The sequence below is a fragment of the Micromys minutus genome (assembly GCF_963924665.1).
Source record: "Micromys minutus genome assembly, chromosome: 11".
NCBI lineage: Eukaryota > Metazoa > Chordata > Mammalia > Rodentia > Muridae > Micromys > Micromys minutus.
The window spans coordinates 32,305,367-32,330,874 of record NC_137980.1 but is presented as its reverse complement, the minus strand read 5'-3'; the positions used below and the strand labels follow the sequence as shown (position 1 = coordinate 32,330,874).

General features: G+C 40.4%; 1 protein-coding gene across 1 annotated transcript in view; it reads right to left on the bottom strand.

Annotated features, from left to right (window-relative positions):
• Nucleotides 1-25,508, bottom strand: part of ANTXR2 (ANTXR cell adhesion molecule 2) — a 120,803-nt gene that overhangs the window by 56,200 nt on the left and 39,095 nt on the right. The window contains exons 11-14 of the mRNA XM_080924936.1: nucleotides 16,636-16,714; nucleotides 12,297-12,392; nucleotides 1,094-1,135; nucleotides 181-276 (exon numbers count right to left, since the gene is read on the bottom strand). Coding sequence (XP_080781062.1) covers nucleotides 181-276; nucleotides 1,094-1,135; nucleotides 12,297-12,392; nucleotides 16,636-16,714 — 313 coding nt within the window. The remainder of the gene's footprint in view (nucleotides 1-180; nucleotides 277-1,093; nucleotides 1,136-12,296; nucleotides 12,393-16,635; nucleotides 16,715-25,508) is intronic.

Here is a 25,508-nt window from a genome sequence, read left to right as displayed (position 1 = left end):
ACGGTTCTTCAACCAGTTCTGGACACGGCTAGGTTGTTTCCGCAGAGGAGAGAGTGCACAGAGAGGACCCAGTGCTGATTAAAGATGGATGCAATTATAAAACACATGGTGTCTGTGGCTCGAGAGTCCCTCCAATGTATATTTTAGATCAGTGCTTTTCTATTGCTTTAAGAGACCAACCTCCATCCTTTTAATTCCTCCGACTCCTCGACCACCATAGTAGGAAGCGTCCACAGTAGGCCATTTCTTGTTGGGCAAAGGTTCTTCCTCTTCCTCCTATTGAGATACAGTTTTTAAAAGTGGATCTAATAAATTTATTAAAATGTTGTTTATTCAGAGGTGGGTCACATTGAGATAGTTTAAATTACTCTATTAGTATGGGAAAGTGCAAAAATATATGTGGGCTCTCTGGTATGTTTATAAGCACACATTATCAATTTCAAGTGTTGTTCTACAAGATATGAATGATCTTCTCCTTCATCAGATTCTCCTACATCTTCCCTTGGCTAACAGAAGTTGCCTTTTGAACTATGAGTATTGTGTATTTAAAGCAAGAATACTCATCAATTCAAACTCGAAAGGATTATTCCACTTGGGGCCACAGTTCAATTTCTTTATGTTTCTGGATATAGGTAACTTTGAAGTATCAGCTTATAATGAAAAGATAAACATTAAAGAAGCCCTGAAACACACAATACCAAAACATCCCTTCTTTCTGTTGCTAGGATGAAGCCAACGAAGTAATACAACAGCAATTATCACGCTGAAGAAAGTAACAGCACCTTTCAGCTGCCAGACTGGATATTTGAACAATTTTAGATAAGTGTCATCAGGACCATTGATACATGATTATAAAAACATATTAAATCGCATGTACTTTTGATCCTGTAATCAGACTGCCTATGTCTACCAATGAAGGACCCATTCCTCTAGTATGTTAAAGAAATCATAAGATAAAATGTTGCAGGCAGTTTTCACAAATTAAAAAGTAGATACTTAGCTGTCACATAAATGGAACTGGCCTAACTTGGGATGCTATTTCTATATAAAAATCAAAAAAAACTTCATATCACTTGACCAGACACTCACTTACCTCCTTTGGTGCAGAAGGTGGTGGGGGAGGATCCTTAATAACCTGTCACAAAACAGAACAAAATAAAGTGTAAAACATTCCATTGCATAAGAGAAAAGTAAGAGTGTACAAAACAAAGGCTGTTGTGGCAACTCCAGAGACAGGAGTTAAGATTTATGACAAAATGTTTTTAAATGAAGCTGACGTAAGGTTAGGAAGTATTATGTCCCTTTTACTAAGAAGGCAACACTTTTATGTTTAACAAGTTACATATCCAGAGGAAAGACAACTGTCAGCACTCCACTCAGCAAGATTAAAGCCAACCCAAATTTCTTCCCAATGTTCTGTTCTAGCGTTCCTTTTTTCAGAGGCAGACTACAAATGGCAGAAGAACCTATAATCCCTTTCTTTTTTCCAGAACCTTCTCCAAATCCGTCCCAGGTCCAACAGATCCCTTGAAATATTTCTCTACCCTCTCTGTTCTATCTTTGATGTTCTAGATACCTCTACCTCCTTCCCCAAGATTCAGCAGAGTTCTGGATTTTTACCTAACTTAAAAGAAAACCTCCTTGCAAATGTCAATACATATTTCACCTGTGCCTTGCCTTCCCCTGTTCCCACAATTTATCATAGTGGGACTGATACAAAATATTATTGTACAGATTTAAGGAAGAATGGAAAAAGGGAAATCAGGAGAATAAAATGGTGGACGGGGTGGAAAGAGGAGATAAAAGGAGGAATTGAGGAAGAAGGGAAGGGATGGAAGATGGAGCACGGGAGAAAATAGAGAAGGGGGGGGGGACAAACTACAGAAAGAGGAAAAATAGGAAAGGATTATTTTGTGCTGTTCTCCCTGTCACAACTCAAAACTAAGGACTTAGAATTCTGTGAACTTTAAAGATGTCAAACACATTTTTCTACTCATGCAAAGTACACACAACTAAAACATCAATATTCTAAAAATTCTTTACCTAGTAGTGGTTCCAATTATATTTGGACGGCTGTAATAGAGAAATTCAGTGCTTCATAAAGCATCATTTAACAGGCAAGAAAGTCGTCATTTGAAAGTTTTTTTTCCCTACACAAAGCCAAAACTTCTCTCTTTCTAACAGTTTCCACTCTTCACCCCTGGTCTTGGAGTCTGGAAAATGTGTACACACATGCATGCATGAGCACACATGCCACACACCACACACACACACACACCACACACACACACACACACACACACACAAACACACACAAACACACACACACACATACACACACACACTATTTTTTTCCCTAATGAAAAGAAATTTCTGGGTTTGGAAGCTACAATAATTACTGAATTTCAGTTGAGTTTATATTTGGGAGCTAAAGAAATAACGCATCTTTAATAAAATGGTTATGTGTTACCTGGGTTATTCTGTTCATTTCTTTACTATATATATATATATATATATATATATATATATATATATATATATATATATATATATATATATATATATTCATTAGTCAATACCGTACCTAAAGTTTTCTTAACTTAAAAAAAAACATGTTTAAATATGGCTAAAGGATCATACTCAATGGTGTTTGGGGGTAAAATAGTTGGGGCCTCATGCTTCCTTGCCTCTTCTCAACATTTTATTTGATGTGTTTCAAAAAAAATACAGAATTGGTAGGGCAAAGTGGTAAGGGGAGTGGAGAATTGGAGAGGAGAAGTCCGAGGTGGTAGATTTCATCAGAACATATTATAAGCATGTATGACATTCTCAAAGAGGAAAAAGCCATAGGAAAAATATTAATACTAATAGCCATGTTCTTGGTAGTTTATCATTACAATACATTTTCATGAGTGACTCTGTGCAATTCTTGTGATAAAAAAATTAAACAACTAGCTTCTTTTGGTACCTTTAGTGAGTCTGCGTTTGAACTTGTGTAACTAAGCCAATATCTTTCTAACAGAAGCTTAATCGACCATCTCCCCCTCCCCTGTCAAAATAAATTCAAAGTTCCAATGTACACAGCTCAAATGAAGAAAGTATGAGATTTTACTGAAAGGCTTTGCGATTTGCATCTCACTTGGTTTTTCCCGTGTTCTCTGGGTTTCTCTCACCAGAGAAAGATCAAAATATACCCTTCTCTTCCACTGAGACTGAGTAGATCTGAGATCACTTTCACTTCATAGTAAGGGCTTCAAATTCACTCCTGTAGTATGTGCCACCTGGACAGACAAATAGGAAACAAGTAGAGCCCCTAGCTTAATCACACCATTCTGAAGATCACTGCCCAATCACATCACTAATTCTTCCTTCTTATTTCCTAGATGCTCACTAAGAGAGGAAAAAAATGAGTTTCAAATTAAGATCTTTCCATAGGGCTGTAGAAATTGTCTCGGGAATTAAGAGCAATTACTGCTCTTGCAGAAACCCAGACTGTTTGCCAGAACTCACCTGGTGGCTCACAACCACAAGAACTCCAGTTCCAGGGGAACCAATGCCCTCTTTTGATCACTGTAGACTCTTTTATGCATGAGGCACACATGCATATACTAAGGCACATACACACATGCACACACATAAAATAATTTTATATTTGACAATCTTTGTGTAGTCACTTCTATCAAACTCACCCAGGACAAGAGGTACTTTTATGTGTTTCTGTTTTACAGAAAAGCTTTTACTTAAGTGCAATTCATATTAGGAAACAGCAAGCCTCTTTGGAGTAGATCTATATGACCCAGCTTTATCAAGCCTCTTTGGCGTAGAGCTGGCTGTTCTGTAGTCAGAGTTCTAAGGTCTCTGTGGTAGACCATCAGTCTCCATAAAATACTGCTTCAACATTTTCTCCACATGTATCTTACTCCAACCAGATTGATAATCCCCCTACTCCCTTCAAATATATGGACCATTAGTGTTTTAGGTCATGATCAAGTTCCAAGTGAAATATTGATAGAAATATGAAATTATATAGAAAGGACTCCTTCATAGGAATGTACTGCCAATTTCAATGAAATAGTCATCTGTTCTTTTCTCTGTTAACCAATGAAGCTAGAGAATGTGTGAATGTAACAGGAGTAAGGGATACACAGCAACACCACAATTTTCAGCATCTTGGAATAAATTGGACTGATATTAGGTCTTCTCCAACATTAAAAGGCTTATAAGAAAATAAAAATACATACATTGCAACGTTTCTGATAGGTTTCTTGTTTCTATGGCTTTTTATAATTTCATATGGATACATGTATCTGTGCCTTGTACTTACTGCATTCTACAAAAGGTTCTTCCAGAAGTTAGTTCTTCAACCAATGGAAAAATACCAATGTGCATGAACAATTATAAATTTAGAGAGATTTTGAAGTATGAGAGTACACATGAATACATTTAATAATGAAAATGAGGCCCTATGTTCTACCTCAGTCGAGTCTCAGGCTTCTGAGTAAAGAGACATACCCTTCATAACAACAAATGTTAGGAGCTTCAGGACAGAACCTAGAACCCCCCAGAACCAAGGTTGGACCATCTTCTTACTACCAGTGCCTGTTCTTAACTTGTGTTGCCATGGGGTAGACATTCTGTCCTCTCTCATGTACATGAGCCTGTAAGATTACTCTGCTGATGCCCATTTCAAGCATAGCAAAAAGGAAGGCTCTAATTCCAAGAATCCCCCAAAAGTATACACAAAGAGAAAAGACAAAATTAAAATCAAATTCATCACTTAAACAAATCTACCTCCAAACACCGAGTTTAGTTCCATTCTATGAGATACATTCAGAGGAATGTTTGGAAAACCAAAAACCAGGGAAAAGTCTGTGGTAGACCAGTTGTTTTCTAAGAAGTGTTACTGGAAAATCATACATGCTAGAAAATTAGTTACGTGAAGGGTGTGCTAGAGATGAGGTTTGCAGCGTTTCAGCGAAGCCATGAGACCCGGCATCACTTAGAAATTTCAGGACAGGAAATAAACTAGTTCTCTTATTACATTTGAGAATATTCCTCACCACGCTGCCATGTGGCCTCCTAAGCAACAAAAGGGAAGGAAAAAGAAAATAATGTGCCGCCAACTGTCCCTAAAGCCAAAAAATGACGGGAGTCTACATGGAAGCAGTGACTCTGCATGCCAGTAACATTAGCTTGTGGGGAAGAAAGAAAAACTTAGTGTGGTCCAAAAGCATTAAAAATAACAGTTGTGAGAAGCTCGTTCTTATATTAAATAGTGCAAGAGCACATTCACTCGAGAGAAGAATGTATCCATGTGCACCATATTTCACGAGAATGTGCAGGTTTTAAAAGGCATAATATTGCCTAGTTGCCAGGATTTTTTCTACTTAGCATCCTTCAGCTCTGTATTGAAAATTCTGGAAAACACTTCCACCACTTTATGAACCATATGGAGAGTTTGAGCCTTCTCCAAGTTTTTTTTTTTTTTTCGTTTGTTATTATCATCATCGGGGTGGTGGGGGGATTACATCTCGTCTACTTAGCTGCTAGAATGAAGATTTCAGTTTGGAGGAGAGCCGATTTCTTAAAAATTAAAAAAAAAAAAGTTAGCTGCTTCAGGCAACAGTCCTTTTGATCGGCTCATTAACACTTTTCAAATGTTCGAGTGATGTGGGCATTCTTTGCGCTAGGAAATGTCAGCACGGGAGCCTGCAGCCAGCTTGATTCAATCATATGTTCTGATACTCAGAAAAAAAAATAGTGAAAGAACTGTCAACATTGAATTGCTTTGGATTTTTAAAAAAAGATACAGTATAGTGATTGTAGATAAGTAGTATTTCAGAAGTAATTTTTGCCAGTGACTACAAGAAAGCCATCTAAGTGCTACAAGCCTGCAGACAACGTAGAAAAACCTTGAGTATTTACAGGATTTATATATGTATATATATATATATATAGTAATAAAATATCTAAATCATTTACTCTTTATTCCTTGACAACACTATTGATCAAGGACTGTGATTTTTTTTCTAGGGTACATAAGTCCTAGGTTCTCTTAGATTTGTACTTGGAAAGTCCTTTTCTGAATCCCTTGGTTGGACACTGAAAACAGTCCAGTTTTCTCATCCTTCTTTCCTCTCCTAGCAAATCCACTAGTCTTCAGAGACTCGTACCTTCAACCGAAACAACAGAAGCCAGAAATCTACACAGTAAATACAACCTCCAAAGGTCACATGGGACACAGGGAGAGCGGTATAAAAGCATATCCTGTCAAAAGTGAGGAAAGGTGCTGCTGCCATAGACCAGGAAGAATTTGACACTGCTTCCAAAATAATGCTGTTGGAAAATATCACCAAGGAAGCAGTACATCCTAGCATCTATCCCACAGTGTTTCAACAAGGCAACTGGACATAAATCGTTTTAATTAATGGCTCAAGGAAGGCATATTAAAATTTAAATTACTTCTGTTTTATTGTGCATTCCCCCCAAAATCGGCCTCTCTGAAAGTAACTCAATAAAGGTACCAGGAGCCTACCTCAACAATAAAAAGCAAGTGTAATAATATAGAAGCTTTATTACTTGTAAAGGGAATGGCACAGCTGTTGCTGGCTAAGAAAATTACTCTGTAGAGCTCTGGTTGGAAACATCACCATGAAGTTCAACTTGTAAGTAAATTGTTCTTTAAAAAGGCAACTTTTAAATTGTTTGCTAATTTAAGATTCACAAAATCTTTCTGTAACATCCTAAGTGCCCTAAAGACACAATGAATGGAACAGTGTTGCCCTGAAGATGGAAAACTTTGGCTAAGGACAGGGGACCAACACCAGGACTGCATTGTTTCCAGTATAATCAATGTATTTGCAGCTGTGTAGCATGCTCATTGACAATAATCCAGAAAGCCTCCGTTTGCCACCTCATTAGCCTTACATCTGTAATTCTGTGGAGTGTTTGGCTATCCCAAATGATACTATTATCTGGCTGTCATTTCTGCTGTCCTGTTTAGTCAAACAAAATCTGCCATAAACACAACATATCCTCTAAGCTAAACAGTAATGAAAACATCTACATTTTCTGATAGCTTGTTCCCCTGTTGGAACAGTTCACAAACACTACACAACCCACAGATGACTAAGGGTAGGGCCTGTTCATCCAGCTTCTTCTCTTGTTAAAATATCGACAAATAAAGCCTTCTGGGCCAAATTGGCTCCTGTTTCTAATTCTGTATGAGAGTCAGGCCATGCAGAGGATACACACTGCACAATCACGCTTCCCCTTCATTCTTAAAAAGCACTCCTTAAAACAAATGGCAAGATGAAGTATAAACAGTCACAGCAAAAACATTTGGAGTGGCCAGTCTATAACAGGCACCTCTGCCTTTTCTTTTGTTTCTGATGTTCTACTTTAACAGCCTGGTGAATCTACAGAAAACTTTCTCATACTAACAAAGAAAATCTCAAATGCATGGGATTTGGAGTATTTGAATGATAATAAAATTATATTTTAGTTACAAATATATTCCATTTGTGAAAACTATTAAAAATCTGTTACAAGAACAGGCATGTTTCTTTATTACCTTACTAAATAATGAGACCAAGTAACAGATATAGTCTTAGGGTTTCCATTCCTCCACAAAACATATGACCAAGAAGCAAGTTGGGGAGGAAAGGGTTTACTCAGCTTATACTTCCACATTGCTGTTAGTCACCAAAGGAAGTCAGGACAGGACCTCACACACCAGGAACTTGGAGGCAGGAGCGGATGCAGAGGCTATGGAGAGGTTCTGCTTCCTGGCTTACTTCTCCTGGCTTGCTCAGCCTTGCTTTCTTATAGAACCCAAGACCACCAGTCCAGGGATGGCATCACCCACAATGAGCCCCCTTACACTTGATCACTAGTTGAGAAAATGCCTTACTGCTGAATCTCATGGAGACATTTTCTCAAAGGAGGCTCCTTTCTCTGTGAAAACTCCAGCTTGTGTCAAGTTGACATACAAAACCGGCCAGTACAGCAGGGATGCATGTAAAACATGCTTCAAATTTCCTGAACTACAGATGTGTTATAGAAACTGTGTTTTCTATTGGGGACAGTCTTCAGAACTCCTAGGACTTTAAGAGACTGTAAGCAAAGAATAAAGGCAAATGATAGATTTCCTTTACAAGTAGATACAGTGTATTTTCCATACAAATTCTTCACCTCCATTAGGAAACCCTCAGTGGGTTGCATGTAGTGGCAACTTCATAAGAGCTAAACTGATTCTACTTCAGATTCTATTACAAGGAAGAATTCTGATTTGACAGAAGTACTAACTGTGTTTTCTCTTGTGTATTCATATATAGGGACACGTTTTCAATGAAAACAAAAGAACCAGGCATGCTGGGTAACGACTACGAATTCCTTCCAACACAATATGCTTCCACAGCCAACGGGACTTATTTTATAATGAGTAACAGAGCGCTCTATTTTAAAGTTGTCGTGGGTAGATGCAGACACTACATCTCTCAGTGTCTGTGATGACATAGTTCAAGGAGATGCCCCAGGAGAAGTATTTACTTAGCATTTGTTACTGGTTCATGTTTACATCACGGAGCGGATTTACAATAAGTAACAATCACAATCACGGCACCTGTTTTCATAGACTTGCTGAGCTACCCTGGAAGATAAGTTTTAAATAAATAAACACACCAACCGCTTGTGTGTACATACATTCACTTACATATCATCACTGAAAGGCACTACGTCATCTGATGCATTTTGACTAGAATCGGTGTAGAATAGTTTAGAAATAAAGCTTCTGATTTTCATTTGTTCCAGGTGTTCAGGAATGAAGCTGGTACAGCTAAGTGACACATGCTAATTTCACAGATACCGTATTTATCTAAGTGCCCCATGCCTGCTCTTCTCTTCAGTACAAAATGCCAACTTCTAGCCTTCAGAAGAGTCACAGCTAAATTTGAAAGAAGCCGTGTTAGGCACTTTTTGCAAAGAGTATCATCCTGAAGAACTCTGTTCATGGTTCCCCGCTTTAGGGTGATGCTAGCAATATGTATGCCTAGGACATTTCTCAGAATTATAATCTAATACTCTTTTCATCGTACTCTGAGACAGAAAGTCAGTCCTATGAAGTACATAAAGCATTATATATGCTATTTGACAGTTAACCATAATGAACTAAAAAAAATGGGTCATTTTTGTTTATTTATTTATTTGTTTGTTTGTTTATTTATTTATTTATTTCCACTATGGAAATATGGAAGTCAGAGAAAAACTTTGGGGAACCAGTCATGTCTTTCCACATGTTAGGTTCCAGCTGTTGAACTCAGATCATCAGGCTTGGTGACAAATGCCTTTACCCCTGAGCCATATCTCCTGCTTTCTAAAATCAATTGCCCTAACCAATCATTTCCAACTTGGGAATATCAGGAATAGTCTAAAGATATAATTTTCCTTATTGTTGCAACAAAACTTTATCAAAAATATGTGGTTTAAAACACTATAGCCTTGTGTCCACTCACTCCTGGAAGTTGGGAGTTTGAACTGAGGGGAATGGAATTAAACATCAGCCGTTGGCTAGCAGCTTTCTCCTGCAGGCTCTAGTGGAGACTGCCCCTTGCCTCTCACAGCTCTGCTCACATCAGTGTTCCTTAGGGTCTGTATCATTACAATCTGTCTCCACTGAACCGCCTTTCCCCTGTCTGGTTTCCCTCATAAGAATTATAGTTACATTAGACCTCATGTAAACAATTCAAGACAATCTCTCTATTGCAAGAGCCTAAATCATTCAGTCTTCAAAGCTACTCAAGTCTCTCCAGTAGTTTCTGTTCTCCAGTGAGCGCAGACTTTCTAAAAGACATGGAACACCCTTTTGTATAAGGGTCTAATTAAAACACAAACTGTCTTCTATAGCAAGTCTCAGTTTAGCACTTTCCGAGTCACAATTCGTGCATGCACACACACACACACACACACACACACACACACACACACACAGAGAGAGAGAGAGAGAGAGAGAGACCCCTAAAATATCCTTCATTAATTGCATATTTTCTTTATTATTCAAAATATATTTGAGATCATAGATGCAGTCATGTGTCTGTGAGACTGTTGTTCTTCTGGTGTTGCTACTGGGTACTTAAAAATCTTCATTCACTCTAGCCTACATTTCTTTGCTTCCATATTAAAATATAAAATTTCATATCATATTGAAGTCATGTATGAGTCTCAGTTCCTAGGACAGTCGTTGCTACTTTCTACATGATCAACACATATTCGTCAAAGGTTGAATGAGGAATTTTGCCTGTACTTTACTCCTGCGTTTCAACTTCATTAGCACACATGTTCGAGAGCCCACTTCCCACCGAGGTGTGACTTAAGTTAACACTTTGGACCTTCTGCTTTCTATTCTGTCAGACACACTTCAGAACTAATGAGGAGTTATGCTATTTCTGAACCTGGGACTCCTGACATCTTCTAACACAACGGAAAGGACTTCTCAATGCTGTGTATACCACAGGTTAGTATCTGCACATCCCCAAGTGAGAATGGTCTTGTATCTCCAGTTGATGATGGGATCTCCTTTCTAATATCCAAATTTAATGTTCTAAAACTACAGTTCAGAATAATAACGACCTCCTGAAAACGGTCCTCATCTGTTGTTTTTTTCATGTATCTTTAAGGGAACAATCACACACTTTGACACTGGTGCACCCTGTGACCAATGGTAAATGAAATTACTAACTAATGAAGGGAGGAATCTGCCACCATGAAATTTAAATTAAAAATGCAAGGAGCACAAATCACATTAAGGCACCTTTTTTGCTTTTTAATTTGAGACTTAAGAATGCCATCCACTCCAAAGGAGCCATGTCTGAGGTAATCAAGATTATGTCAGGAAACTTTTCGGGCATAAACTGCTCTGGCAGGAACTTGATGGGTTCAGCAAAAAGACAGAAAGAGTCTCTCCCTCATGATGTCTGAGTTGATGCTGTGCCCCCTCTGTGGGACCCTGAGGTAAGCTCATGAAGGCTGCCCCGTGAAAGCAAACTGTGGTACAGATGATAAGAAGCTTAGACAGAATACAAACCATGGCCTGATTCTGTGGGAAGTGGAAATCACTCAGCAAGGAGAAAAGGGGAATGGCAGCCAGTCTACTATGTCATGAGATTGGGAAAGTGTGCTTACATAAGTAACACTCTCAAAACAAGCAATACACTGACAGATTTTCCTGGGATAATCTTTTCTATAAACTCTAGATAAAGGGAATTAAGTAAAATATACTAATATATGTGTTATGCACTATTGCATAGATGGCTGAATCACACCTCTTTAGGGATGCCTGTAACCTAACCTGTACTGTGAATAAAGAACCGTACATGCTTAAGGGATTGTAATGATTAACAACCCTGAGATAATGGCCCCAATAGGGATCTACTGGTCTTTAACATCGGGCAGCCCTCCCACTTGGATTCGGTCGGAGAGATGTATAAGTGGAGAGGAATCATCAGGGGGATAGACGCAGAGGTACTGGCTCTGGGGGTGATAAAAAAGCTCACAAGGCAAGGAATGAGAATACCTTTTTAAACAGAAAGTGCTAAGGGAACAGACTCTGCCCCAGAGCTTCAGAGAGGTGTGGATCACCTGGGAAGCCCACCAGGAGCCTTAAGAAAGAGCTGTAGTGAAACAACCCTTAGATGTTGTGCTCTCACAAGTCACCTCGGGGACAACCTGTAAGGACAAGAGGAGGCTGCACAGTAGCAGACTCTCATGGGCTTTCTGTGAACATGAAAATGACACAGGCTGTTTGTCCATCTCTAAAAATACCTGTTTAAGTGGTAGTCTAACTTCTGCATTAGACTTATCTCTAAAAGAGGTTAGAGTTGTAAGATAAAAGAACATCCTGTGTCATAGATCTTCAAAGATATAAGCATTGAAAGCAGCCCCGGACCCAGAACTCTATGATGATGGTGGAAAATGGCATCTAGTCAGCAGAACTACTCTTGAGCTGAAGAGGAATAGTGTTAGTTCCAACTATCTCCAACCTGCGACTCTTCTCTCCAGCAACCTGAGCTCTAACATGTCTTTGACGTGGATTTTGTGCTAGATTTTGACGTGTTTTCTAGAATTTATGAGAGTCGTAAATTAATCAAGATTCAAGTTGCCAATTAAAACCTGGCTGTTTTAATTGCTAAACCAATGCATTAATTAATTTGCTAGACCACGAGGCATTCATTCACACACCGGGCCTTGCTTTGTACCATCATGCCTTAAAAAAGTAAATAAGAGTTGAAAATTCTTCTTACCACTTTGCAGCAAAGAGGCCAAAACCACCACATCAGGGCAGCACCCAAGAGCAGCAGCAACACCAAAACAGCTATGATGGCTGCAATCCCACTGGACTATAGAGAGAAAATAAAAAATAAAATAAAATAAAAAGTTTAAGGTCAAAACCCACATGTTCTTTATCCTTTGAAGGATGCACACACTGGAGGGAAAAAATGGACAGAGTCAGGCCGAAATTCTGTCCCATTCCTTTAAATGTTATTAATGTATTTCTTAATTATTAATTCTTTGTATCTCACTTACTGCATGTTTTGTCATGCGAAGATGGTTAACAAGAAATGCAACATCTTCCAACATGCTGCAGACTGACTTAAATGCCTTCCTGAAAAGAATTTGAAAACCACAACTTTTGAGGATTAAACAAAATGGTCCCTTAGGGACTTGTGCTCAGGCAACAATTACGTTGGTTCAAGGCCAATTTCTTCAAGGCATATTTTTCCCCCAGGTTGATGATGATCTGGCAGCAATTACTTCATATACTTGGAGGGTGAGGTAGATATAAAATGCAGGGCGAAAAGAAAAACAATGGCTGTTGCTATGTGTGTCTCAGTGAGCCATCAGTCTGATCAGTCCTTCCTTCCGCTGACTTCTGGTCATGCTTCACATACGATGCAGGCAAGACCTGCCCTTATGTTTCTCCACTGCCTGTCAACCAAGTTCCTCTACCATTAGGGTACCTGCTCTGGGTCCTGCCTGTCAGCATCACTGTGGAAACCGCTGAGTCATCCTTCAGGCCTCAGGAAAAATGGTTTCTAGTAGGCTCCCTTTCTAGGAGTCCACAGTTTCAAATGCCCCACTGGATTAGACACAGAGTTAGACAAAATTTCTCTGCCTTTTAATGGCAGTGTTTAAAAATGGAATTAACTGTGAGCTGTGTATCATTTAATTCCATTCTTCTGTCATGACTGTGTATCTTCAAAGAATCAAAGGCCATTTTTAATCAGCTTACTACTTGCTACTCCTGACTTGACATGCACAAACTATGTACCAAGGAAGCCAAACAGGACTCCACAGATGTCAAAATGGACATCAACACTTTCATTTTGTAAACAGAACTTGCCCTGACTTTACTAAACAGTGTCAATTCCAAACCACCATCTCCGGAATTCCCAGGAAAACCATTTTAGTTGTCTTTTGCCAGATTTGTTTTATTCTAAAAGAGAAAGAACTCAGGGAAGAAAAAAAAAGAGAGAAGACATACTTTATCAAGAATTTTAGACAAACTTCTAAATACTGTCTTCTTAAAGTTAACAGAAGACAATTGAGTATAGATCAGGAAAACACAGGAAGCTTGTCATCCTTTACCACGAGTTGCACACTTAATACACACCCCCAGAGGCAGTTAACAGTAATTACCAAACTAAGCAGACAGGAATATACAAAAATAGCACTTCCAAGAAGTACATGGAGAGCTTTGGCATACTCTGAAAGAACAGTATGCGTTCTTGGTTTTCAGCAGGAGGTTCTTGCAGAGATTCCCCATCCCCAACTTAGACCTAGCAACTCACAGAGAACTCTGTGACCATCCAAATCTCCCCCTTTTTCACAGATGCAGAAACACAACTGAAGACCATCAATCAGCAAACTCTGTATGTCCCGTTTGTTCTTCCAATGCTTGTTCAACGAACACGAAACTCACAGACCTGTGCTCGCTTTTGAAATATTAAGTAGATGAACACTTAAAACTTTTGATTTTTCCCCTCAAAATCCAGGGCTTCTATTAGTAAGACTGACAAAAAGCAAAGTGTCTCCACAAAGGAAACAGACATGTAGTGTGGTGGCACCGTCATATCAACTCATCCCAAGACTCTCTGCAAAATGTAAAACTGGAGCACACATGGTCTAAAGAACTAAGAATCTCACTTTCCTTTGTCTTGGGCAAGCATGCTGGAAGGATGTGAGGAAGCAATGATTTAAAGCCATCCGGCCCTGCTCTGAGTATGTTTGTACTTATCCTAAACACTAGCTCAGCTCACTGTGTACAAATCCCAGCCTCCACGTTTCCTTTGTTTTCTCTGTCAGAGCGTAGACTGGTTGGTGTGGTAAAGGAAGCAATTTCATTGTTCACATACGTTCATAAACAAATTAAAAAAAGGCCAAGCCTGGGAACGAGAGTCCTAGGAATTGACACCATGGTGCAAACTTGAAGCCAGATGAAGACAAGGATGTAGCTCAGTCTTTTACTCCTTGACCCCTGTCATGATGACAAACCAAAAGTTTCTCACTTTTACTCAGAAATGCTATCTGTACACAGACATGCAGCTGAAAAGTCCTCAGAAATATTCAACCCATGATTGTCGTTTTCCTTGAATTAAATGGATTCTGTATACATGACAGAAATGTAAAAACACTTTTCTATTTATCCAAAGCATACCTGGGGAAGCAGATCTATATGTAGATTGTAAAATGGGTGCCAAGGCTACTTACTGGATGTGGACTCATGTAGCCCCTGGAAAACTGAGATGGATCTAGAACAAACAATGGCACTGTGCTGTCTGAGCAAGGAACCCCAAGAGACAAAATGGGGAACCAGGCAGTCAACACTTGAGGAAGGATGAGCAGGTGAGGGAACTGTGTAGTTACCAAGAAATGCCTTTCAAAAGAGAGAAGCCATGGTGGTGGGAGCTTAGAGTCTGAGAGAGTGGGTGCCACCTGAGAGGACCCGAAAAGGCAAAGAGAAACCTTTGGAACAGAGTCCAGTTCTCTGGTAAATATCACATGGGATTTTTATGGATGACAACTCCCAGAATCACTTTGCAAAGCACTAACATTTGGAAATTCAGGAGCTTCCATAACATCGCCACTGAATGACCACTGTCACTCAGACATATCTGTCACCAAACAGTGCCAAAAGGGAACTCTTCATATTCCACCAGATAACTAATCATTCTTCCCACACCTCAAGAAAAAAAATAAAGGAACTTCTCTAAATATCCTTCTTACTCCCACGAATTACAGTTAAACCTTTTAGACAAAGTGTTATAACTTTAAAAATCTATTGAAATTTAATCTCTTCTTAATCATCTCCACCAAGGTCACCCCAACGGGACTACTTCCTTCCCACGCCTCTCAGACTGCAGGAATGCTAAGAGACTTGGTGTCGATGTTTTCATTTTGTTCGTTTTCACACAGTGGTCAGAGGGATCCTTGTAAGCATTAACTGTGTCGCTGTTCAACGGTCTTCCTGTAACTGGGAAGAAAGCCGCAAAGCCTCACAGTAGCTCACACAGGATCAAATGTCCCACACCCCCTCTACCACGGATTCTTCCTCATCAAGACCCCAGTTTTCCTGGAACGACTCCACTCCAGCACTGACCATCAACTTTTCTTTAGAAACTGTCCCACCACAGGCTCTGGCCATTTGGCCTATCTGCACAGAGCCTTCCTGTAACTCATGGTCTTGGGGATTCACTCCATCACCTTCTTAACCTTGACTCAAATGTCATCATCTCAGTGAGACTCACCTTGACCCCTTACTCAATGTTTAATATTTTCATCTCCAGCTCTTCCCCACTTCTGATATACCAGTATTCACTTTCTAAACAGTTTATTCTTCAACAACCTTTAGGAACAAGTCTCCTGAGAACTCAGCAGGCTCAGATAAGATGGCCATATACATCCATACCAGGCGAGTCATTCTGCTTCAAAGTCCCTACACATCCAACTCGCTCTTGACTACAAGTCAGAAACAAATACCTGTTTTCCTATCTGCAAGGAAGAGAGATTTTAAAAGGAGAAGGGTGTGAAGAAGAGTGAGAATGGAGGAAGAGAGTCATTTCAGTGAGCGACACCCTGAGCAACTAACTTCACAGCACAAATATTTGTTAACCTCAATCAACCACATCCTGAGATGAGAAAACCAAAGAATCATGACATCCACAAAACCTAGAAGTTGCAAGAAGAATTGCTATTTACAAAACAGAAAGAAATGTTAATAAAATTATCCAGAGAGCTTAAAAGGCTCAAGAGCCGGTGTGGATACTTCATTTTGTCTTACAGAGAGAAACAGATATCCCTGAAGGGGCAACATTTTGTGTCTCCTGAATCAATGCACAAAAACATGATATGGGAAAATATTGCTATTTGGACTTTTGGAGGAATAGAGGATTTCTTGTTTTTCCTATATTTGCCTCTACGTGAGTGTGTGTGTGTGTGTGTGTGTGTGTGTGTGTGTGTGTGTGTGTGTGTATTATTGTTGTTTCTGTTGTTTCTCTTGTTTCATGACTTTCATGTTAAATAAAACTCTAGGTTTGATCTCATGATAAAATTCTTTTTAAAGGTAATTAGCTTTTTACTCACACATTCTGTGGCTGTAATTGTTAGGGATCTTGAGACAGCAGACTTCCCATCATTAAAGCTGATTGAAACTTCAAGAGTTCTACAAGAGGAGTGAAGAAGCAATAATTAAGTCAGCTAGAAGATGTTGGACTTTTTCATCTTTACCACAGCTTTTAAAGCAAGTAGGACTTTCATAGTTTCACAGGAGACTCAAGGCAAATTGCTTTGGCAAAAGTCTTGGATCTAAGATTCAACCTGATTTTGAACCTGTTCTATCACCACTGAGGCAAGAGGAAATGACATCGTGAACATTGTTATGATGTGTGTCGCCTTGATGTGATAACTCTCCCCTGTACAGGAATAGAGGCAAGAGAAAGATAACACTACTTAAGTTCAAGGTAAGATCTTACTCAAAACTCATGAATATTCCTCTTAAGAAAACTACTTTTAATATAGTCACTTCAAAAACTCTTTCTGAAGAAGAAACCAGAAAAGCAGAAAAGATTTTGAATTTAAGCGAATGTTTGAACTATTTCAAAATAGAATGCCAAATGGCCTTTTGTTGTTGTTAAATCAAATTGCCTATTCTGCAGAACTTGGTGTTTGTTTTGTTCTGTTCTCATGACTAAGCATAACTAAACCCAATATAAACTTTCCTGACTTCCAAGTCCCATGCTCTTATATGAGAGGTCAGATGACAGAGTTCTATTTGGAGAGAAGATTGCTTTTATTCATAGTAATGCATTCTTGTCAGGGTAATCTCATTCACAACACTTTAAGAGACTCGCAGGGACTGATTAGAGTTGTTTATCATGTAGCCCTTGGAGTCCAGCAAAAATATTCACCATTTTATTACTTAGTAGAGTAAAATACGAGCCCAAGATGAAGTTTGAAAATAATGGCCACATTTTCCTGTAGAAGAAACACGTGTTGAGACCTTAGTTATCCAAAATAACTAGTTATCCTCAAACTGCATTCTAGTATAATATGTCCAGAGCTCAATAAAATGGAAACAAGGTACACAGATAATAAAATCTACAGAAGCGCTTTTATTTTTGATATATGGTTCTTGTTGTGTTATAAAAAAGATATAAAAAAGCCAGGGATATGTTTGATTGAGGCATGGCAAGCTGTGGGGGAAGGGAGTGCCTCTGAGGGCCCATGCTGAGGTATCCCTTCTCCCCATATACCCTCCTACCAACCCCCAGATACTAACCACAGGAGGGCATAGTATAGAATAGAGTTTATTTAGGGCATGGGGAGGGGAGTTGAGGAAGTAAAGGAAGAGAAGGGCTCAGAGGGGGAAAGGGAGAGGGAGGAGGAGAGAAAAGTGGGGAAATGAGAAAAATACGGGAAGAAGGTAAGGGAGCAAGGACAAGAGGAGAGGAGGAGAAGAGGAGAGGTCAAGAGAGTGAGGAGGGGCAAGTAGCCCCTTTTATAGTGAGTCAGGCACACCTGGTAGCCAGGTGACTGCTGGGCAGATCCTAGAGGAAATGTCAACAGTCCTCACTGAAATAACAAAATACACATACTAGTAGCAGGATACAGGCAAAAGAGACAGCAGCAGTGGTCAGAACTGAGTTCCTCCAATCGTGCAGAAACATTGGTTTACCCCACAGCAGTCCACTGGCACTGTTTCCATTTTGCAAATCAAGAAAATAAAGTTTCCAAAACTAGCTGACCAGGGGGTCAGACTTCTCTGACTCTGCAATCCAAGAACTTCACTTCAGCATCCTCCACAGTATTTTAGGGGCTTATATTTAAATTTATCTTATAAACATTAGCCCAGGAGGTTTTATCCAGATTTTTTTCAATAATCATATTTTTCTGTGGTTACTTATTCTTGAAAATATAGTTATAAATATTTATAATTTTTATAAAATAATTTCAAAATCATCACGAACATGAGAAACACAGTTGCTTCCGCTTCTGAAGTCTGTTGTTCCTTTAGGAGAAGCCTTAAATTCCTGGTATGGTATTGCATTATCATGAAGCCAGTGATGACCCCAAGAACAAAGGTAGCTAAAGATCACCCTCAGCCTAAAGCTAATACTTGGAGCTTCCTTTGTCCCAAGGGCGCAATGTACCTAGTAGGTGTTTTCTGTCATGTGTTGTGTTCTTTCTCTTAATTCCAATCCACTGTTCAATTCTATTTCTCTACCATGTCTAATTCTGGTTAGTATACATCTACCAATGGAGTCCAGCTTCTCAGTTATGAAATCCAATTATGGGCTATAACGTATTAAATAAATATCTTGTTTACTTAGTTCAGGACACAAATGGGATGCAAAGAGACAATCCATTCTTATTGTCCCACGTATGAACATGATTTAGAAAGGCAGGCATACTAATGAAACATGTTAGAGAATCTAGAGAGCCAAGTGTGAACGTGTGTCAATCCAGTCTTAATATTCCACCCCCTAGTCTATAAAAGTAGCGAGTTATACATATGTCAGAGTTTCTCCATGGAAAACATTAACAGCAGACAGAGATATTCCTTGTAGCGTGTGAAACTCAGAAGCTCTATGAAGTCTTGCAATATCCAATGATTTGTTAGAAAGATTTTCACAGCATCAATGTGTTTTGATAGTCTTATGACAGCCACTTGAAGAAACGGCATAGACAATATAGAATATACAAGTAAACATAACACAGAAGCAAGCATATATACAAGACTTTCCCCTAAAGAATTCCTGGTTTATTGATGTAAAAATTCCTCCAGTCTAGTTTCATATAGACTATGTAAAGTAAGTTTGTAGTTCTGTTTCCTGTTATAAAACATCTTATTAAACCCAACATTACAGCTTCACCGAGATAGATAGATACATGCATACATACACAGATAGATAGATAGATAGATAGATAGATACATACATACATACATACATACATACATACATAGACAGATAGATGTATAGATAGACAAACATAGATATAGACATAGGTATCTCCATGGATATGGTAAAATCATACTCCAAACTGGTTGATGAATGCTTGCTTACTCTTTCTTTTCTCACTAAGCAACACTGATGTTGAGTTGACAAAGACACCAATAATTGTTATAAAAGGAGCACAGGCAAACAGGTATGTGCTTAATATGATTCGTAATAATGAAATGAACCACAGTGTAACTGACCGGAAGACACACAAAACTTCACAATGGAGTGTGACTGAGGTCAGGTGAAGCAGACATGAGCACAGGTCTTCTGTGTGACCGAAGCACAGATAGTTCAGGTTTGTTGTGAACAAACATCGACATTTCCTGAAGGCTGTCACCTATAAGACAAACCCTGAAGATGATCAGGCTTTCGAAAGTAAGACGAGAAAAGGAATCCCTGCAGATGGAGAACTGATAGGCAAGAGAGGCAGAGGACAGTCAGCCAGGAAATGCCAGGGACACCTTGTGAGATAGTGGGGAGGATTATGTGAGAGAGTCGGGAGGATCCTGTTAGAGAGTGGGGAGGATCCTGTGAGAGAGTGGGGAGGATCCTGTGAGAGAGTGGGGAGGATCCTGTTAGAGAGTGGGGAGGATCCTGTGAGAGAGTCGGGAGGATCCTGTGAGAGAGTCGGGAGGATCCTGTGAGAGAGTGGGGAGGATCCTGTGAGAGAGTGGGGAGGATCCTGTGAGAGAGTGGGGAGGATCCTGTGAGAGAGTGGGGAGGATCCTGTGAGAGAGTGGGGAGGATCCTGTGAGAGAGTGGGGAGGATCCTGTTAGAGAGTGGGGAGGATCCTGTGAGAGAGTGGGGAGGATCCTGTTAGAGAGTGGGGAGGATCCTGTGAGAGAGTGGGGAGGATCCTGTTAGAGAGTGGGGAGGATCCTGTGAGAGAGTGGGGAGGATCCTGTTAGAGAGTGGGGAGGATCCTGTGAGAGAGTGGGGAGGATCCTGTTAGAGAGTGGGGAGGATCCTGTGAGAGAGTGGGGAGGATCCTGTTAGAGAGTGGGGAGAATCCTGTGAGAGAGTGGGGAGGATCCTGTTAGAGAGTGGGGAGGATCCTTTGAGAGAGTGGGGAGGATCCTGTTAGAGAGTGGGGAGGATCCTGTGAGAGAGTGGGGAGAATCCTGTTACAGAGTGGGGAGGATCCTGTGAGAGAGTGGGGAGAATCCTGTGAGAGAGTGGGGAGGATCCTGTTAGAGAGTGGGGAGGATTCTGTTAGAGAGTTGGGAGGATTATGTGAGAGAGTCGGGAGTATCCTGTGAGAGTGTAGGGAGGATCCTGTGAGAGAGTGGAAAGGAGTGTGTGGAGAGTGGAAAGGAGTGTGTGATAGAGTGGGGAGGACACTGTGAGAAAGTGGGGAGGACTGTGTGAGAGAGTGGGGAGGATACTGTGAGAAAGTGGGGATGGCTGTATGAGAGAGTGAGGAGGATTATGTGAGAGAGTCGGGAGAATCCTGTGAGAGAGTCGGGAGGATCCTGTGAGAGAGTGGGGAGGATCCTGTGAGAGAGTGGGGGAGGATCCTGTGAGAGAGTAGGGAGGATCCTGTTAGAGAGTAGGGAGGATCCTGTTAGAGAGTAGGGAGGATCCTGTGAGAGAGTGGGGAGGATCCTGTGTGAGAGTTGGGAGGATCCTGTGAGAGAGTAGAAAGGAATGTGTGGAGAGTGGAAATGAGTGTGTGAGAGAGTGGGGAGGACACTGTGAGAAAGTGGGGAGGACTGTGTGAGAGAGTGGGGAGAAGTGTGTGAGAGTGGGGAGGACCCTCTGAGAGAGTAGGGAGGATCCTGTGAGAAAGTGAGGAGGAATGTATGAGAGAGTGGGGAGGAGTGTGTGAGAGAGTGGGCAGGACTGTGTGAGAGAGTGGGGAGGAGTGTGTGAGAGAGTGGAGATGATCTTGTGAGAGAGTGAGGAGGAGTGTGTAAAAAATGGAGAGGACCCTGTGAGAGAGTGGGGAGGACCCTGTGAGAGAGTGGGTAGGACCATGTGAGAGAGTGGGGAGGAGTGTGTAAGAGAGTGAAGAGGACCCTGTGAGAGAGTGGGGAGGACCCTCTGAGAGAGTGGGGAGGATCCTGTGAGAGAGGGGGAAGGATTGTGACAGAGTGAAGAGAAAATTTTAGGATAGAGAAGACAGTAACAAGGACAACTGTGTGGAATTCTATCTCCAAGAATAAAGAAATAGTCTGAAAAGTTAAAGAGCATCATAAAAAATATGGTAAAAACTGTATGCTGTAATTAAAGGGTCTTAGATCCTAGGTAGATATAGGTGGCAAGCAAGAAAAAGGCTGACTCCACTATTTCTGTCTTACAAGGAGGTGCATGGGCATGTGTAGGGAGCACAGAAGGACCAAATGAGTTCTTTGCAACCTCCATGTTGAAAGTGCCTACAGGAAAGTTGGGTGGGCATTTGCAAGGTAGATACATGGGATTCGTAAGGAGAAGGTGGGATCTCACCTGGGGACTTGGAGTAATCTAACCGTGAGGAAACTTGACAGGTAAGAGACTCAAAGGCAAGCAGGCGCTGGATGCAGACACGACATCTGAAGACAGATGTACCTGACAGCATGAAGCCGTGAGAATGTGGAGACATTCGAGAACAGGTAGTGCAGACGACTCAGAAAGACAAGGCCCGGACATGTGCTGGACTCTGCTGGCCACGGCAGACAGAACGAGAATGTGTTGCACTTTTCCTGGGCATCTCAATATTCGCTTCCGACCACCCTCAAAACAGGTTTTCAAAGTAAAAGACATAGAAACCTTCACAATGCTATCACAGTACAAAATTTATTTAATTATACTTTCACGGTCTCTGGTACTCAATTAATGGCTGATAAAGTTCAACTCGAACACACAAAATTCTCTCATCGGAGAAATTAGTAAATAGTGCTCTAACTTTTTGTTGACTAAATAAAATCTCAATTAGTTCTGATAGTCACGGTGCCTTAGCACACCTACAGGTATATGAAGAATCTAAAACAGGAAGAAGATGGCTCAGGGTCATGTTAGAGCCACTTCGATCTAAGTAATGCCATACTTCATGAAATATGGTTAATATTTCAACCTACAGTAACCTACTTGAAATAGGTGCATCTGTTCCCAACCTAGAGACAGACAGACAAACAGATGGTAGCCAGACACATAGATTCTGTGAAAGATTTTCATTTTATGATCATTAAAGAGGATTTTTTTTAAAAAGTAAGTGAAAATATTAAAGACATTCTCTGGAAGCACTAAATAGTTTGCCTCCAATTTGCACACACTGAAAATTAAGCTGGTAACCACTCAAAAACTTACTAAAATTGTGGTGACTTCAGATATTTTGAAAGCAAGCGCTGCCATTTCATACTCTGCAGTGTTCTTTGCATTGACTTTGTGAAAGATGGCAATTTTAAGTAGGAAAGGGCCATCTCAGACTTGTGAGCAGTCCAAAGAAGCCACTTTTACTTCTGGGCACAGATACAAGTTACCATTCTGCCTATTTGTGTCTGTTAAAGATACTAAAGGAATTAGATAATTTCTTTTTATTATATAGTTCTATCTATTTGTCTGTCTATCTATATGTTGGGAACATTGAACCTGTTCCTTCTGACCTGAACTCAAATGGTTCCATAGACCCTGGACAACAAGGAAACAGCCAACTCTAACACTAGACAAACATCCCTACCCCCACTTTTCTAGACTCTCTAGAAATGTAGCCCCAAAACAAGCATGAAGCAGTCAGAGATCACGGCGACCCTATTCCTGGTCCACCATCATCTCTAATTTTTCTTTTTTAATTAAACCAAAATAGGGGAATGTTGGGATTCTTTAAACCCACCCCTCAGTTACCTGGCAACAGCCAGGTAAGCTCTGCCCCAGTTACCTGACACTATAAAAGGAGCTGCTTGCCCCTCCTCTCTCTCTTGCTTCTCTTGTGCTCTTATCCTTCTCTCTTGCTCCCTCCACTTACCCCTTCTCTTCCCCCCCTTCCCCCTCTCTCTCCACGTGCTCATGGCCGGCCTCTACTCCTCTACTCCTCTCCCCCTCTCTCTCTGTCTCTACCACCCTCTTAACTCTCCCATGACCTGAATAGACTCTATTCTGTACTATCTCAGAGGCAACTCCCCTGACCCCAGGCCTCGCCACACTCCAAGGGCCATATCCCCCTCATTCTCTTCATCCTTTTCCTAAATATATATATATATATATATATATATATAGTGTTTTGCTAAAATAATATATACACTATATATGTGTATGTGCATACATATATATATGTATGTACATATGAATAATCCCCTTCTTTAAGCATCTCTGTAATCATCAAATTGATAACATAAATTTTGTAAGCAAGTACATAAGAAGCTCTAAGTGTATACTTGGGAGATTTCATGTTCATCATCATCTTCTAGATTTCAGCACACTCACTAAGCCATTCTAGCCTTTGAAACTATCTTTCTTACAACATAGTGGAAAGTGCTTTTCTTTACCAGCTAGTCTTTCCTTCTCCTTTCTCTGTAGCAGAAAAGCGTAAGTCAAACCCTTCCTGTGATACACATCCTGATGCTAGGTGAGGCCATGTGTCCATCACTCAGGAGCCACACCTTTGCTCAGACTTGGAAGCATGGGATTTAACATTCCCAAATGGTCAGCGTCTTGAGGGATAGACATCCACGTGTTCAGAATAAGCATTGCTTATTTTAAAGGACAGCGCCTGTCACTACATCAGATACTCAGGAAAGAGAGTGCTGACCAAGTAAATATAACATAACATGCTGGCTGGTATAATGAGAAGACACTATCTATTAAAGGGGGGGGTGGCGAAGGTGCCATGATGGGAGTGGCTTAGAGTAACAAAAACGATCCTCAGCTTAACTTCCTTCATCAAGATTCTAATGGTTATAATCCAAATAAAGGCATAACTGATATGCCAGTATCCAGGATAGCAAATTAAATCATCAAGTCTCATTCTTTACCAGAGAGAACAGATTGAATCAATAATGTTTGCATCACCTGCTGCCAACACAAAGGATCTAGGGCCTGTGCAGATATGGATACACACGCATATGTGGGTATGTTTTCGAAAAGAAAGAGAAGATTGGTAAAAAGCAAAATTCAGCCAACTAACAAAAAAATAAATGCAATTAGTCAACAGGATGCCAGACAAAATAAATTACTCTTAACATTGAAAAGTTACAATGTTCAGGAAAAATTTTTTTAACAAATTACCAAGTCCAGCCCTCACCCCTGAGTCACTGCACATCCCAGAGATCCTGTATCATATCCTTGAAGTGACCTGAATCTGCCATCTCTAACTCCAAGGACTGTGTGGCTTCCCACGCTGCCTTGTAAGAGGATAATGCTACCACTTTCATCTGATTTAGATATTTATCTCATATTTGCCAGAAGATTCTGGCCAATGTTTGTGAACGCACATCTCACTATACCATATGCCTCCTAAAGTCATCCCTGTCAAGAAAGCTGTAGATTAAGACTCTGCCTTGTTCTGTTCTCTTTTTTCCCTTCACGATGTGTTTATGCGTGTTTACCAAATTTATTCTGTTCTTTTTGTCAGATCACAGGTTTGAAATCTCAAGTACTCCAGAACAGCTGTGCTATTGTTGCTGTCTCCCAGAACAAGGTCAGAGAACCTCTGTGTTGCAAGTGTGTGCATTGGTAGCATAGCATACCTAGAGCCTGAAATGGGGGTGGGGGGAAGGGGGTGAGGAAGGGGGTGGGACCTGGAGGGGGTACCAGTCAAAGAACTTTTGGGAGGCCACCTTATTTAAACTCAAAGGAGGCATCTTGCTACAAATAAGCAACTGACACAAATTAATCTACCAAAAATGTTGCTGACACAATTACCTTAAGTGTATGAAGGGTTGAAAAGAGCAGGTGTCCAATGAGAAGAGCTGGGAAAACCCAGCTCCTTCCACCTGTCCTTTCTTCCCCATATCCCAAGATGTTGTTCGTGTAGCCAAAAT